The following is a 17,127-nucleotide window of genomic DNA, read 5'->3' on the forward strand; positions in this document are numbered from 1 at the left end:
CAGCAGCAGAAGCAACAACAACAAACCGTAAAACCAGACACACCAGAATCACTTCAGCAGCAACACCCCAAAGCGACTGGCCGGTTGTTTTTCCAAGTTCTGAACTGGTGTCATCAAGTAGACCTGGAGGATCTCGCAACATACCCCTGAGCTGGCGTGAACCCAGCAACACAAAGCACAGCCACGATTTTGTTGTTGTTGTTGCAACAAGTCAAATTGTGTCCACTGCCCCGCAGACCGCAAAGAGACCATTTCAGGACTATACATGTATTCATGATATATATATATATATATATATATATATATATATATATATATATATATATATATGCTCTGTTCTATTCCACGACTGAAGCTTTCAAAGGTCATTGGCACTTGTACATCAAAATATGTTTCGAAGCAATGCTCGCCGAATGTGACTCAGACCCTGGAAATATTATCTGCATTTTTTGCCTGTGCTATGCGAAATTCTGCACCCACTGAAGAATTAAAAGAAAATATGAGGGATCTTAAAAAAAAAGAGAAAAAAAAAGAGAGCCATTATCCCTGCGATCAGAAGTCTTGGGGGTGCTGGCGGGAGGGAATATCAGATTTTACATCCCCGCTAAAAGGAACGGTCAAAATTAAACGGAACGTCAATGACCTGAAGAAGAATGCAACAACTCTCGGGGTTTTTGTTTGTTTATTCATTCAAAGAAGCAGTGGTGAGCTGGGTGTTGTTGCTCTTTCACTACCATAAACACCACCATTAAAGTTGGTCAGAACCACAAAGCTCTCCCTCTCTCTCTCTCTCTCTCTCTCCCCCTAAACCCAGGATACAGATATAGAATAAATCGTTGAACTTCAAATGCTGATCATCCACTCCCAGTTTGTTATGTGTAGGTATCAGATCAGAGTGGATTTCTTCAACAGAATTTTGCCAGAGGACAACACTCTCGTTGTCACGGGGTTCTCTTTCAGTGCGCGATGTGCGTGCTGCACACGCGACATCGGTTTATCATCTCGGCCTGATGACTAGACGCTCAGTTTGATTTTCCAGTCAAACTCTGGAGAAAGGGCGAGAACGGGATTCGAATCCAGACCCTCACGGAGTTTCTGTTGTGGCAGATGCGCGTCTTAACCATTCTGCCACCTTCCTCCTTGGTCTGAACCACTGAAGCTCTGGGCATCAGTCAGCAAGATAAAGGACAATGGTTGGGTCACAGAGGGCTGTCACTAGGACAGACTACAAAATAAACACGTCACTCTCCGAAACTGGGGCACACTGCATGTTATCACCATACCAGTCATCTGCAGGTACACAAACTGGTTCCTTTTCTGTCTTGCCACCCTCGGCTCTGGTCACAGTGATTGCAGCCGCTTTTTAATGCAAATGGGTCGATGAGTTGTGAAACGGAGAGGGATTGAAAATCTTAGCGAAGTTCAAAACAAGGAGAGAGAGGGAGATCGAGATCGCAAAAATGAAGGCTTTCAAATGCATATCAGACTCTTGAAACTTGTTGTCTGGGCCATCCCAAATTAGCACACTTGTGTCCAAAAAGGAATTTTGGATAATGGTTGGAGAGGTTAATTTTCCGCATCAATGCTCAAGCAAAGCTTACAGAGTTTATAAACAGAATACATGAAAATAAGCACATGATTCACACGCGCTTTTTCTCCTCTTTTTGCTCTCTGAACTTGAACGAATGAGAGACCAACGATTTCAGTCATTGACCACACATCGGATACATTTACAAAACTAGAAAGATGAAACGATTTTTTCAACTGTATTCCCCCCCCCCCCTCCCCCCTAGACCTTACAGCTGTGTGGAGAAAGCTCACTCCAATTACCCCCCCCCCTTAACCCCCCCCCCCCCCCCCCCAAAAAAAAAGAAAAAAAGTAAAAGAAAAGAACAACAACAACAACAAGGCCCGCCATTAGCTTTTCTTTGTTAACTTATTTTGGTAAATCCTCGGATGCACGTAAATCAACAGTTGTTTTTTTTAAACGTGCCCTGCTATATTAGGATACCGCATGCTGGGCTTCCCTACTACCCAGGGTGAAATGTGAGGCAGGATGAATCATCTCCATCCTCCTCCTCCTTCCCTTCCACTCTTTCTCGCTCGCTCTCTCTCTTCCAAACAAACCACAGAAATTGCAGCAGGCGTGAAGACAAGTGGTGACGGGGATTGGATTATATACGGTGGAAATGTGGAGGAATGTGAAGACAGTATACACGCACGCACACACGCAAACATGCCCACAAATAAACACATGCACACACGCACACACACACGAGCGACCGAGAGAGAGAGAGAGAGAGAGAGAGAGAGAGTTCTCACCCCTTGAATGCCAAACGACGAAGAACTCACTTCGCTATGAGGATACCACATGCTGGTTCCCGAGGAAGGTAAAGTGTTTATGATTATTTTTCTTCACATTCCTAACTATAAACACAGACCCCATATTCCCACGAAAGAAAAAAAAGCAAAAAGGAGAAAAGAACAGAAAACACAGACAGGGTGACACAAGTAAATCTGGCAAAAAAAACAGGCACTAGTTGCTTTTTTTTTTTTTTAATTAAAAAAAAAAAAAATCATCACATACGCCCTGGCTTTTCTTTTCATATAACCAAAACGAACAAAATGAACTTTAAAGTTGTGCATTCTGCTCATAGCGATAAAATCTATTAGATTCTACACTGGTGAAATATTCATCCAAAGATATGTGGTCACAGTGGGCAGGTGTGCAACGACCAGTGCATTTTGCACTGTAAAAATTCATTCAAGAAGACAAACCAAGTTACAAAACTTAACATCAAACACCAACTCACAAACCCGAAAAAACGTTTCTGGTCAGTGACTGTCTGTCCATTCATTCATTCATTCGCGAAGATACAAGAAGAAGAAACTAATCAATATATTTTTTTTTTCCAAAGAAAAAGAGAGAAAAAAAAAGGTCATCACGCTAGCATTATGCATTCGGAATTCCGCAGTACGCAAGCAAGAGAAACACTCTTACCTGATCGGAAGCCAACCCGTTCTTAAAACTGTATCGGTGAAGGTAGCCTATCTAGATATGGGAGGACTGATAGGTGTGTGAAGCCAGTTTTTGTGCCCTCAATCTCTTATCAATGACTTCCACAGGTCAGGTCTCAATGTCAGCCGTTCAGACATTTACCGCGTGCCACAGAAATAAATGTTACTTTGAGATATATTTATCCGCTCTTCCAACCCGTAGTGCAGCCTCTACCACACTGTTGATAGTTCGCCAACAACGTTACCACCGCCGACGGAAAGAAAATCCAAAATGTCAAGCACAAGCTGGCAGTATGGACAGAATTCTAGTTTGTATAAACTCCTGACAATGTGGTGTAGCGTATAAGGAACAGTCCACACGATTAGACACCACCTTTAAACTGATCTACACAGATTAGTCAAGTACGTCCTGGTTTAAACTGAAACTGAAAACTTAATTGTATGCATTTTGGGGGGGGTAGGGGTGGGGAGCGGTGGGGGGCGGGGATTGGGGTTCGTTTCTCTTTCACTCCTTTCTCTCCATTGCTGATAGATGCACACACAAAAAAAAGACCTGAGACTGAGAGAGAGAGGGGGGGAGGGAGGGAGGGAGGGAGGGAGGGAGAGAGAGAGAGAGAGAGAGGCAGGCAATGTGCTTGATGTCAGTCATCATAGTCATATCACACACACACACAAACACCATCCACCCCCTTTCCCACACCAATTCCAGCACACACGTAGTTCAGGGACAGTCATCATAAAGTGGTAGTTATCTATCTCACATACACATACACACGCGCGTGCGCGTACACACACACACACACTCACCATCCACCCCTTTTCCCACCCACCCATGCACACACTTAGTTCAAGGACATCAACCCAAATCACCACCGCCACCAACCATCCTCACTCTACATACGTCCAACCTTCCCACTGATCCGTGCCAGAGGCCCCCAATGATGAATGGCGTGGCTATCTATCGGCTTCACTCGTCACCCTGATAAAGAACAAATTTAGAAGCTGGTCCAGGGTAAAAACAACAACAGCAAAAAAAGAAAGAAGAAAACCACAGCACTCAGCCAAAACACAGCGAACTGATCAGAGGAAAATGGATGGAGCAGGGAGCAGAATCCAAGCCATCCCACACAACCTTGACAAAGCCTGAGGGTTACCGTCACCCACACAAAGAACAGATCTTTCACGACATGTGTCAAGGGGAGACTTGAGAATCACGATTCGTGAGCACAGTTCTGGGTCACTGTCGAGTTGACAGGAAATCTATTAACGCTTAAGAGTTTCACACACACACACACACACACAGAGATACATATATATATATATATATATATACACACACACGTGTGTGTGTGTGTGTGTGTGTGTGTGTGTGTGTGTGTGTGTATCAGAAGTTATTACTTCACATACGACAGTTCCAAAAACAAAGAAACAGCGGTGAGAAACTCACAGGAAGGCTAAGTAAAGGAAATACAAACTAATCATAACATAATCGATAGCACAAACCATTTAAACTATAGATTTACATGGATCAATAAATAAAAAAACAAAACAAAAAAAACCCGCAACAGTTCTTTGAATTACTTTTTTTATGAACTGTATTTGAAAACTATCCTCCAATCTGCAAACTGGTGGAAACTTCTTGATACGCTCAACACAGTAAACGCGGGAAAGAAATTTTAAACAAATTCTGCTGACACCTCCAGTTCAAAGCTTAGTTCAGTATCGATGTCCACGTGCGAGTCAACATCCGCAGCAGAAAGAAAACTGACACAGAGACACGCAAGTACTGCAGTGATACTCAGCGATTCCACCTGTGTGATGATGGCTCACGTAACAGGTGAACTTCACACAAGACTATTCCGCCCGTCCGTCTGCGACACTGGCAACAACAAAGACACGCAGCAAGCACGAGGTTCCACCACCGCCACCACCACCACCACTGCTGCAGCTGCCACCACCGCCGCTTCCGTCATTATCATCATCACCTTCCGTCTCCTCTCTCCCCCCTCCCCCTTAACAACCCCGTCACAGACACACATCGCTAGCAGTCTGGTATTTTTGTCTGCCCCCCCAGACAAGAGATAACAGCAGAGCAGGCTGTTTTGGACGTACGGGAGAGGAAAACAGTCGTCGTGGCTTCAGTCTGGTGGAGGAGTTGGGAAATGGAGCTCTATGTAAGCGCATGACACGCGTAGGCAAACAGAGACATGGGGAGAGAGACTGGGAAAGGGAAATATAGACAGATACATAAAGAGAGAGAGAGAGAGAGAGAGAGAGAGAGAGAGAGAGAGAGAGAGAGACAGAGGGGTATGGAGATAAAGACAGAGAATGAGAGAGAGACAGTGAAAGAAAGAGAAAGACAGATAAGGAGAGAGAGGGGGAAAGTGAAAAAGAGAGAGACGGAGTGGAGAGAGAGAGAGACAGAGAGAAGACAGACAGACGAGGAGGATTCCTTAGAAGCCTCACCCAGACAAATAATCCCCGAGACATGCCCCGCCGGCTAGTGATGGTCAAACAAAAAGCAACCAAGGCGTCCTCTCCATTCTCCAGTTCTCATGCCGTTTCCCAGCGTCCTATTGGATTCGAGACACACTGCCCCCCGGACTCTGTTTCCAGTGTGGCCCAGGTTGTCCACACACTCACATCCATGTGGCAATATCAGATTTTTTTTTCTTTTTCTGCTGAGACAAATCATTACCAGATGGGACGACCACGAGAGACTTTGAATTTACTTATAAGGTTTGGTGTCTCGAATTGTACAAAATGTTTTTGTTCCACGTGGATGAAGTACTGATAATGATGAAATACGATGTTGTAAACTGGAATGACAAAATGTAAGGGCAGAAAATTCGTAATGATCAGTAGACAATGTGTGTGTGTGTGTGTGTGTGTGTGTGTGTGTGTGTGTGTGTGTGTGTGTGTGTCTTTTATTTCTATATAATTTTGCCACGGACAACCCATTTGTTGCCGTATGTTCCTTAACATGCCTGCTGTACACGGGACTCGTTTCATCCGAAAGACTAGCATCCGGACCACCACGCAATGTCTCGCGGAGGGGGAGAGGAGTAAAAACCTCGTTCGGTATATAAGACTAGAACCTGTGGACACTCACTTCCAAGTCGGACCACCAGACTACCGCTCCATCATACACGCACGGAAACACGAGCCAAGACAGAAATGACGCCCACGCCCACTCCAACTACAGCACGACACGGCACGTGCCAACCAGCAGCCCCCAGACACTGACACAGCTCATCTGGCAGCCAGGGATCACGGGAATCTAATTAAATGAGACGGACATGACGTCACCAACCGGAAGGCAGCAGAAGAGAAAGACAAGAGGGGAAGCTAGCATACCACGGATCCCAACTCTTCTTGCTCCAACTTGTCTCTGCCAGGGATTAGACCGTCCGTGGAGATTTCTGCTGAGCTCTGGCAGCCCGTCATGTGGTCGGTTCTTGGCCAGACAACGAAAGTCTCCCGAGAACGTTTGTGCTGACCAGTACGTCAGGGCATAATAAAGCGTGGTGGGAAGGGGGTCGAACGGAAACACGGCAACGGGTGGAAGAGGAGTGAAGACGTAAAGAGAGACGGAAAGATGGGAAACGAAGAAAGATGATGTGGTGGAGAGAAGTTTTGTTTGTTTTAACTATCTCCGTTCGAACGACAAGAGGAGACGAAGACAGTGTTTCACCGCTGCTGACATCATTAACTTGTTAAATGCGGAAGGTTCTCACATTGAAAAGGTGAATGAAGACAAGAATAAGCATTTCTATCGGTTACTAGCGATGAAAGTTATAGGCTGGGCCATTCAGATATCCACGAGACATCAGATGTGGTTTCTGTGGGGGGTGGGGGTGGGAAGAAGACTGGGATAAGAGTGGCCGTCCTTAGTGAGTCAACATCAGGCTTGAAAAGTGCGTGCAAAGAAAAAAGACTGGGGAACTAGTGAGCACCGCCCCCCACCCTCCCCACGCACAAGAGTAAAACAATCACTCAGCAACTTCTCAATGTGCGAGACAAACACATCCACCGGGAAAGAAAACTCAGACAATTCAGCACCTGTTCATTAAATAAACACTCAATCACAAGACAGTTCAGCACCTGCTCATTAAATAAACACCCAATCACACAAACACTCGCTTTCTGAATTCTCCACTGACGTGTCTCCGCTCATTCTCCCCGGGCAAAGTGAAACTGCTTCTCGCCTTCCGCCAACTGGAACAACAACAGCAACAACAATGCTCCTTCCAACTTCTCCACTGACGGTGAGTTCAGACGCTTGTAAAGTCTAATGATGTGGCAGCCAATCATCCCGGAATCCAGCACGTGCTCTGGTCATGAAGGTGATCCCTGAGCTTTCCATCACAATGCTCCCGGCTCCAGAACTGATCGCCTTGCTCATTATCCTTAATAAGGTCTGCATGCTTAATGTGCCTGGGTGGGTCAGGAAAGTTGGGTGGTGGTGGTGGTGTCTGTACTTCTGTACTATTGTGAAGGGTATTTCGTTTTCTTCAGCGTTTTCTTGGTGGTCATCAACCCTGGTGCTTAACAAAGTTACTCTCACACTGGCGACAAAGAAACACGACGACAAAAGACTTTCGTGAACTTTTACACAGGACGACACAGAGTACATATGGCGCTTGAAGCTGTCACAAGGCATATTTATGCTTCGACCATACCAGTATTGGGGTTTCATTGTTATCGCATTGTTTTCGTTTAACTAGTCGTTTGTATGATTATCAAATAAACAACTAGCAACTTCCCACCAACGTGATGAATAGGTGATCGGCCTAAGCTGGGAAGATGAATCTGAGCGCGCTGGTTCGAATCACGGCTCAGCCGCCGATATTTTCTCCCCCTCCACTAGACCTTGAGTGGTAGTCTGGACGCTAGTCATTCGGATGAGACGATAAACCGAGGTCCCGTGTGCAGCATGCATTTAGCGCACGTAAAAGAACCCGCGGCAACAAAAGGGTTGTTCCTGGCAAAATTCTGTAGAAAAATCCACTTCGATAAGAAAAACAAATAAAACTGCACGCAGGAAGAGAGAAAAAAAAAAGAAAAAAAGAAAAAAAAATGGGTTGCGCTGTAGTGTAGCGACGCGCTCTCCCTGGGGAGAGCAGCCCGAATTTCACACAGAGAAATCTGTTGTGATTAAAAAAAAAAGAAAAAAAAAAGAAAAAAGAAAAAAAAAAAAGAAATACAAAATACATACAAATTCAGTTTGGCACAAAGACAAGCAACGAGAGTCAAAGGCATGTTAATGCAGCGTGTATGGCCCACCAATATGAAATCAACACAGAAAATCGACTAAAACGATCTTATGCACTTACTTACTATTCAATTATGCAGGAAATCAACACCAACTGATTTGACAATCATTCAAATTGTTCAACTGCAGCGACACAGAGAGCACTTTAAAGAAACAACGTCTAAGAAAAGACCAAGACAAGAAATCAACACCATGGAGCATTCAAGTATGTGACTGAAGATGCTGAGGAGAAGGTAACTGTGGCCTTCATTTGCTAGTCGTGACTGTGCTGGAGAACACAAACGACACACACGAATTAAGCAGTTACAGGCAGCCATATGATCCGTTCGTGCGCAGCATACTGCTTAACGTAACAGGAAACAAAACCCTGCAGATGCAACATCTCATGTTTTGTAATGTACACTGAACGTCAAGTTCCTTCAAGATTTATACGCGTATTCACTACAATGCATTAAAAACATACAATACCAGTTTTAATCCATTGTTGACCATACAAAAGAAAAGAAAGAGAGAGAAAAAGGGCGGTGGGTGGTGGTTAAGTTAGCAAAATGGATTTCCCTCACCACCCCCGGACATGTCATTTCTTTCCTTCCCATCTGGACGACACAAAGGCTATAATGCATTCCAGTCAAAGGCTAGTATTATTAAAGAAAAAAAAAACAAAAAAACACCAACCAACCAAACAAACAAAACCCACCCAAAACAAAACAAACCCTGTTCAACTCAAGAGAAAGAGAGTAGAAGGGTGGGGGTTGGGGATGGGGGGAAGTAAGAAATTCCACTTCCATTCTCCATTTTCACAGCGAATGCCAGCAACACGCGACGAAAAGAGGCCAGCACGGCTGTCGCCAACCAATCAAAAGCCAATAAGCGCTGACGTCAGAAGGCAGGGGAGAAAAACAAGCCTAGCATTCCTTCCCCTGTTCGACGGACAGGCACAGCCCTGTGGGTGTGAGTGCGTTGGGCAAGAACGTATTCCAGGTCTGTCTGTCTGTCTGCTTCACCCCTCGGCACCCCACCTCCATTTTTTTTTCCTTCCCCCTTATCCTGTTCCAGACGGGTTTATCGTACTCCTGTTACGAACACATACGCATGCCATTACACACACACCCGCGCGCGTGCAGACACACACATACATAAACGCAGAGGCACACACATACATGCACAATGGTACGCACAGACATAGAAACGCACACGCAGTGACACACACACACACACACACACACACACACACACACACACACACACACACGTCATATTTGCTCCAGACTGAAATCGGGTATTTTCAAAGTGAAATGAGGTCTGCGGTTAACAAAAAAAATTATTGCAAAAATGATATTTTCGGAAGGATCAAAGAATCAATCAATGGCTGCAGTAGATGTTTACGAACACGAAAAGGTAGACAGGAAATTGAATTTCATTGCAAACGAACGACTTTTCGTCGTTTAAAATAAAAGGAGAACATACAGACACAGACACACAATTAACTCGCTCAACAGCAGATTAAATTCATCGGATAGATTACTCTCTGAAATAATACCCTTCAAACACGTGATTAGGAGGATAGTTCTGGTCCGACAATTTTCTGAGGTGATTCCAGTTTCAAGGGTATGTACACGTGGACCACCTTCAACCAGCCACTTTGGGTCCGATGGAAAGATGCAAAGAAGTGCTCTAAAAAATCCTGTGCTGTAATGTCTTTTTCTTCTCTCCTTTGAATGGAAAGAGCTCAAATATCAACAGTCGTTATCTATGTTGCTCTTCAAGCGAACTTCTGCAGGAAAATGATTCGAGCTCCTTGTACTTATGTCTTGAAAAGAAAAAATCTGCAATTCATACATCGTGAAATCGTACATATTCCAGAAAAAAACAACCTTAACACCCACGAACAATAACACAGACCTTCAGCGCCGACACACCCACTATCACAAACCGCACTCAACACACCCACGATCACAAACCGCACCCACACATGCACAATCACAAACCGCACCCACACATGCACAATCACAAACCGCACCCCCACACACCCACAATTACAAACTTCACCCACACACACCCACTATCACAAACCTCACCCACACACCACACCACACACCCACATACTACACCCACAATCACAAACCACACTCACATCCACAACCACATACCGCACCCACCCACACCCACACACCCTCACAATCATAAAGCACACCGACAGACACCGACAATCACAAACCGCACCCACACACACCCACAAACCGCACCCACCCACCCACAACCACAAACGGCACCCACACACCCACAACCACAAACCGCACCCAGCCTGGTTAACGCCGGGTATCATTTTGACAGGAAGCGTAGAGTACAGCCTTGTCACGCAATCCCAAACCAAAATGGACCTCCACAGCAACATCGTCGTCGTCGTCCTCATCCTCCATCATCATCAATATAAACAAAACAGTCTCAAAGACTGTGTCCTTTCATGCCCTGCTCTCATGGTGACCTCAGTTTCGATACCCCTCCACTTCCGTGCTTGGGGTGAGTCTTGTCAAGGTCTTCAGTGTCGGCAGATTCGTGGGGGGCTGTTGTTTGAGGGACGTGGTGGCGGTCTCTACTCTAGAGGGGTGGGGGTTTGGGGTGAATGTGTGTGTGTGTGCGTGCGGGGGGGAACTGTTGTTTGACGGACGTGGCGGCGGTCTCCACACTGGGAGGGACGCTCACTCAGTCTGGCTCCGCGACGAAGCCATTATTGTCGTTAGTAGGGGGCTTAGTAGGTGGTGTCCTAAGTACGTTGAATCAGAACAGGCACCACTGAACACCACCGAAGTGACTCTGCAGCAGTGCAGGGTCTCCTCTGGTGTGTGGCCTCCTGGCGACCTAACATCCATGGTTCCCTGTGGACTGCCGACGCTGGAACTGTGACGGACGAACCCGGGTGTGGCCGTGTATGGGGTAATCTAAAAGAGCGGCGTGGGAGTAATGCCACTGAAATGGTGCAGATGATGGGGCAGAAAAAAACAACAACCAACCAACAAACACACACAAAAAACCCCAACAAAAACAAACAAACAAACAAAAAAACAACCCCAAACAAACAAACCGCACCCACACACACCGACAAACACAAACGACACGCGCCCACGATCACAATCTCACCCACACACGCCACTGACCTTTGTGAGGGCTGAAGGGGCCGGCAGGGGAAGAGGACAGGTACCCTGGACTGGCAGGAGGGGGTCCTCCACTGTACCCCGACCCGAACGCCGACTGGCCCGCAGGATGCTGGTGGTACCCGGGGCTGGCCGGGGGCGCCCCGTAAGAACCGAACCCCCCCTGAGGACCCCCGTAACCCATATGCGCTGGGCTCTGAGGAGGAGGCGGGGCGCCTCCGAGACCTCCCCCGGGGCTAGGCGGGGGGCCCCCCGGGTAGGAGGTGTAGGCGGAGGAGGGCGGGGGTCCCAGGACGTGGGTGATGTTTGGGGGAGGGGGGTAGCTGTCGTCCGTGCTGGAGGAGCTCAGGGAGGTGGTGTCGCTCCCGAAGCCGTTGTGCAGGTGCCCGTTGTGGTTGAAGTGAGGTCCGCGACTCAGCAGGTCTGGGACCTGGGGTCCTTTAGTCTGTTGCTGCTGCTGCTGCTGCTGTTGTTGCTGCTTCAGGGCTGTCAGCAAACACCACGTGACAGACATTGTAGATGTTTTGTTGTTGTGGTTTTTTTTCAATATCGACTTTGAAAATATATCGTTTCCTTCATCAAATGGCTATCAAGAATTTGGTTTGGGTGGCGGTGGGAAGACAAAATACAAACAAAAAAATGACCAAAAGGAAGTTTCACTCGAAACTTGCGATGAATAGTATCGTTCATCAATAGTTAATTTTATTTTATTCTAAAGGGGAAGTACAAAAACGCAGACACAGAATAATTTGACGATTAAAAGTTTTTTTAACGTTTTTTTCTCCTTTTCTGTTTATTTATCCCTTATTTATTTTATTATTTTTTACAGTAAAAAAACAACAACACATTTTTTGGGGTGGATGGTGGTGTGTCACACACATAAGCACAGACAACGGGCAACGTTCACTGGAACTTCGGTCCCTCTGCATCCAAACTTGCAACAACAACAAAAAGTAAAAAAAAAAAAAAAAAATGGCTTCCCTCCTCAAAGCACCAGTAGCCCCCCCCCCCCCCCCCCCCCCCAACACACACAAAAAGCCACCTATTTCCAAGACAAGCGTTCGCTTCCTCAGCCTGCAAAAGAAAAACCGGTGAGACACTAGACACACGAGTTGCACGTGCGCGTCCCGTTAAAACAGCAATATTCTTGCCACACGAAGACGATAGGCGCGTGGGCAAAGAAGTGAATGCAAGGACAAACACATCAAGACAACATGAAATAACACGGAGTGATTTCTTCGACAGCTTGCCTGTATTCATACACCCACACCCATCCCCCCAACAAACACACGCGCACTTACATATGTAGAAGCACAAGCAATGCATAAGCCTTTTGACAATTTTATCTACCCCTCCTCGCCGAGAGACAACTGTGACGAATTGCAGTAACAAAACAGGCCTGCAAGATGGGTGTGTGTGTGTGTGTGTGTGTGTGTGTGTGAGTGTGTGCGTGCGCGCGCACACGCACCTATGTGTGTGCATGCGTGTGTGCCTGTGTGTGCGCGCGCGTGTGAGTGTGTGTGGGTGTGTGTGGTGCGTGCGTGTATACGCGCGCGCGCGCGTCTGTGTAGGGGGATCAGGGCGATCAGGAGGGTGTCCACAGTGACTGACTGACTCACCTTGTCCGTCCACCAGCACGACGTGGTTGGCTGGGAAGACGCCTGTCTTGGCCATCTTGCCCTCCTGCACCACATAGCCCTTCCACTGCCCGTCCCCGCGCTGCTCCAGCACCTGCAATCACACAACACACCAAGTCTGGACACTGCTGCAACATCGTACACACTGTGTGTCCACTATATTGACCATTCATGGCTCTTTTTCTTCTTCTTCGTACGTGGGCTGCAACTCCCACGTTCACTCGCATGTTCGGGGGTTGTTCCGGACTCGAAATACGGGTCTGCCGTATGCGAGGGCACCACTTCAGGAGTTACGATTGAGTGTGCCAGCTGGATGCAGGGGCTGTCAAGATCGTGCCTGGGTCAGTCAAATTAGTGGTGACCAGTCTATTACGTTACAACTCGCGTCACTATCTTGACGCGGGTTTTTACTGGTTGTCTTTGTTATACTGTTTTTGGTTTCATAAATCTCTTTTGAGACACATGCTGTACGAAGTACGATTGTCCGAGTCAACTAATCTTTATGGTGGACGAGTGGAAATGGTCCCTCTCCACCTGTTCGTTCAGATCAACCAATTTCTGTGTCTGTGAAAGGGTGACTGAGCTAGTCGGCTTCAGTGCTCCGCACGAACCCACGTTTTTCGTTAACTAGAGGCCCAAAAGATGTTCCTAAGTCCACGTGAATCAAACAGTCACACTTGTATACTTACCAAGTGCTCGCCTTTCAGTGAGTTCTTCCACTGGACTGTGTGCCTCTCACACTAACATCCATGGTTCCGTACTCTCAGACTGCTGGGAACATGACCACGAACCCGCGATGCTCCTGTATAGGACTCTACCGCGCCGTGGGTATCCACAGAATCGATTGCAGAACGAATGGTCAGTCAATTGGAAACAAGCAGCCAATCAAACAAAAAAAAAAAAAAAAAAAAAAAAAAAAAAAAAACAAACAAAGCACCCACAAATCCCGACAAAACAAATAAATAAATCTCAAACACATGACCTTTATGCGGCAAGAGAAGTCTCCTGATTTGCAAGGTTCCGTCCCCGCCAACAGCCGACTGCCCACAATGCTGTGTACCCGGTGCGGGGTCACCCTTAACCGCCTGCAAAAGACCCCTACCATTGCGCTAAGCTTGAGAGAGCGCCGTCTCCTCTTCTCCCGTCTTTGACAGTCCCGGTAGTGTAGCCAATCTTGGACCCAAGCTTCCACTACTGGATGATGCTTTTCACGGCGAGACCTCAGATTCTTTGTCGCATTACCGAAGCCGATTGTCAGGATGCCTTTAATGATCGCGACTCACAGTTGAAACCTGTGGCTCGTTCTGTACAGCTGCTGCTGTTTTCTCGCTGTGTTCTCAGCTTCACAACACCACAATCACAGACATTGTAATATCTTTGTTTGAGGTTTTTATTTATGCAATATCGCTCTTGAAAATAACTTCGCCTTTAAAATCTATCAGAATTGGTTTTCTGAAACAAAATTACAACAAAAAAATGAAAAGAGGGTCACTGAAACTCAAATATTGTTTCAACAATAGTTCACTTATTTCATTCAATGGGGTACAAAGACGCAGACACCCATAATTTGAATAAAAGTTTTTTCAGACGATTTTTTCCCCTTTCTCGTTTAGTTAGCCCTATTGAAATTTTTTCGATAGACAAAAAAAACTCTCACTTTTTTGTGATTTGGTTCAACAGCACAGAAACGGTCAAATCGTTCACTGAATTCCGGTCTTCATTGTCAAACTTGCTACATCAACCCGTTAAAATAAAAAAAATGGTTTCCCTCCTCACAGCACCAGTACCACTCCCCCCTGAAAATTATCAACAAGCCAGAATTTCCAGTCACATTCTTCGCTTCCTCAAGCCTCAAGAAACCGGTGAACACTGAACAACAGTTGGTCGCTCCGTTGCAAAACATCAAATCTTCCAATCAAATGGATGACCTAAAAAGTGAAATGCAAGGGACAAAACTGAAGCAATGAATATAGAACTAACATGAATTTTCTTACATAGCTATTTACATACACTCACTACTCATCCCCCCAATCAAACACCGCGTTGTCATATGTAGAAACAAGCAATGCATGCTTAAATTTTATCACCTCAGACATGTGACAATTGCTAGTAACTGAGGCCTGCAGTTTTTCGTGAAATTGTGTAGTGACGGCCACACAGACTTGTGTTGCTCGTGTGTCTTGTGCGCCTTGGGGGGGGATCTGGTTAACCCGCCCGCTCTTGTAGGGTGACAGCATCAATTCCATCAGTGCCTGACTGCTCACATTCTGTGCCACGCACGACGTGTCTCTGGAAGAACGATCTGGCCACATCCCTCCTGCAACATCTCCACTGCCGTCCCGTCTCACACCGAATCAAACAACAAGTCAGCACTGCTAATGTACAACTGTGTGTCCAAAATCAGCCCTTCCTTTTCTCTGTGCTGCCTTCCACTTCACCATCATTCTTCGGCTCATACGGTCTGCTATCGAGGGTCCACTCATTACATAGTGTCCACTGATGACTTCAAACTCCTGACTTTGGCCATCTTTCGTTTCTCTGGTCTATCTGAGGGGTTTACTGTTGCATTTGGATATGACTGTTTTTGTTTCATAATCTCGGATTTCCCACCTCGTTTTTTTTCCACTTTTAACACATCCATCCCAACAACACCCATCACGGTTTTTCTTTTCCTGCAGTACATACTGCTTATATTACGAATGATGTCTTCTGACCTGCCATTTGCACTACCGGTAGTTACTTTCAAAAACTACTAGTATAAGATTAAAACAGATCATCTTGTTCCTGCTATTATACTGGATGATCTGACACACACACACACACACACACACAGAGCGAGACAAGAGGTCAAACACTGACATCGATAGAGAGCATGATCGTTTGTCGGTATCAGAAAAAGAGACGTCACTGTTTGCACGTAGCAGCTTCAAACAGCTGTCAGCCTATATGTACACTTGATGTACGTTGTTGATAACAACGGCAAGGATTCAGCACGCACCACCTGCTATCATCGTGCAACGAACAGTACGCCCGCGCGTGAAGCAATGGTACAAACACAGGTTTCGCTAACTAACAACATATTAATAACCCAGGACATTGAATACAACATTAAAAAAACAACTGTTTTGGCATTTGCAATGTATTTCCCAACTACAACACACACACACACACACATACATACACGCGCGCGCGCGCACACACACACATACATTCGCAGACAAACACACAAAGAGGCGCGCACACACACACACACACACACACATACCCTGTACACAACATTTCACCATGATGTAGTACAAAATTGCTCCTGTGCATGGCAACATCTGTGTTTACCATTGATTCATGCTGTGCGCCTGCAAAATTAAAGCTAAACATAATCACCCCACAACCCACTCGCCCTCCTCCACTCTCTCCCTCACCCCGTGTCTTTCTCTCAAGGGGCGTCACCTCCAAGGCCTTGCATTCACTGGACAGTAGCAAAGTGGTCTCCCAGAGGTTATCTGACGATGCACGACTAGACTTGACAAGATTCCGAACAACATAAATAATTTCAAGCTAAGGAATCATCCAGTATGGCTGTCTCGCATCGCTTGATTTCATTTAAGTTATAGAAAGCCAATTTCTTTCTTTCTTTCGCGGTTTCTTCCTCTTCTTCTTTTATCAATCAGTTTCTTCATTTGTGTATGTTTCTATCTTTCATAAAAGAAAACCTGAAATGGACTGGAAAGCGATGTGGTATCTAAGTCAAACGATTTGTCTAATGTGAATACATTTCCATTACTGATGAGTTGAACAAAAGCAATTTTCCCTTGGTCACACACGCACAGACACAGGGACGCACACACACTCTCTCCCATTCTCTCTCGCTCTTCACAGCACGCTTTATCCCCCCCAGGCCCCTCCCCTTACCCCTACCCCCAACACACACAGAGGGACACCGGTTACCGATAAGTATGCCCAAGTGACGACAACCCTCACAAGTGACGTCAATCGTGCACATGTTTTCAGGACTCGACTGAATCAATGACCTTCAATAAGATCTTTC

At 46.1% G+C, this 17,127-nt stretch overlaps 1 protein-coding gene across 1 annotated transcript in view; it reads right to left on the reverse strand.

Annotated features, from left to right (window-relative positions):
- LOC143282697 (uncharacterized) overlaps positions 1-17,127 on the reverse strand; it is a 223,767-nt gene that overhangs the window by 27,650 nt on the left and 178,990 nt on the right. Inside the window, 2 exon segments of the mRNA XM_076588421.1 lie at positions 11,449-11,931; positions 13,065-13,176. Coding sequence (XP_076444536.1) covers positions 11,449-11,931; positions 13,065-13,176 — 595 coding nt within the window.

This window comes from Babylonia areolata, chromosome 1 (genome assembly GCF_041734735.1).
Source record: "Babylonia areolata isolate BAREFJ2019XMU chromosome 1, ASM4173473v1, whole genome shotgun sequence".
In the NCBI taxonomy this organism is placed as follows: domain Eukaryota; kingdom Metazoa; phylum Mollusca; class Gastropoda; order Neogastropoda; family Buccinidae; genus Babylonia; species Babylonia areolata.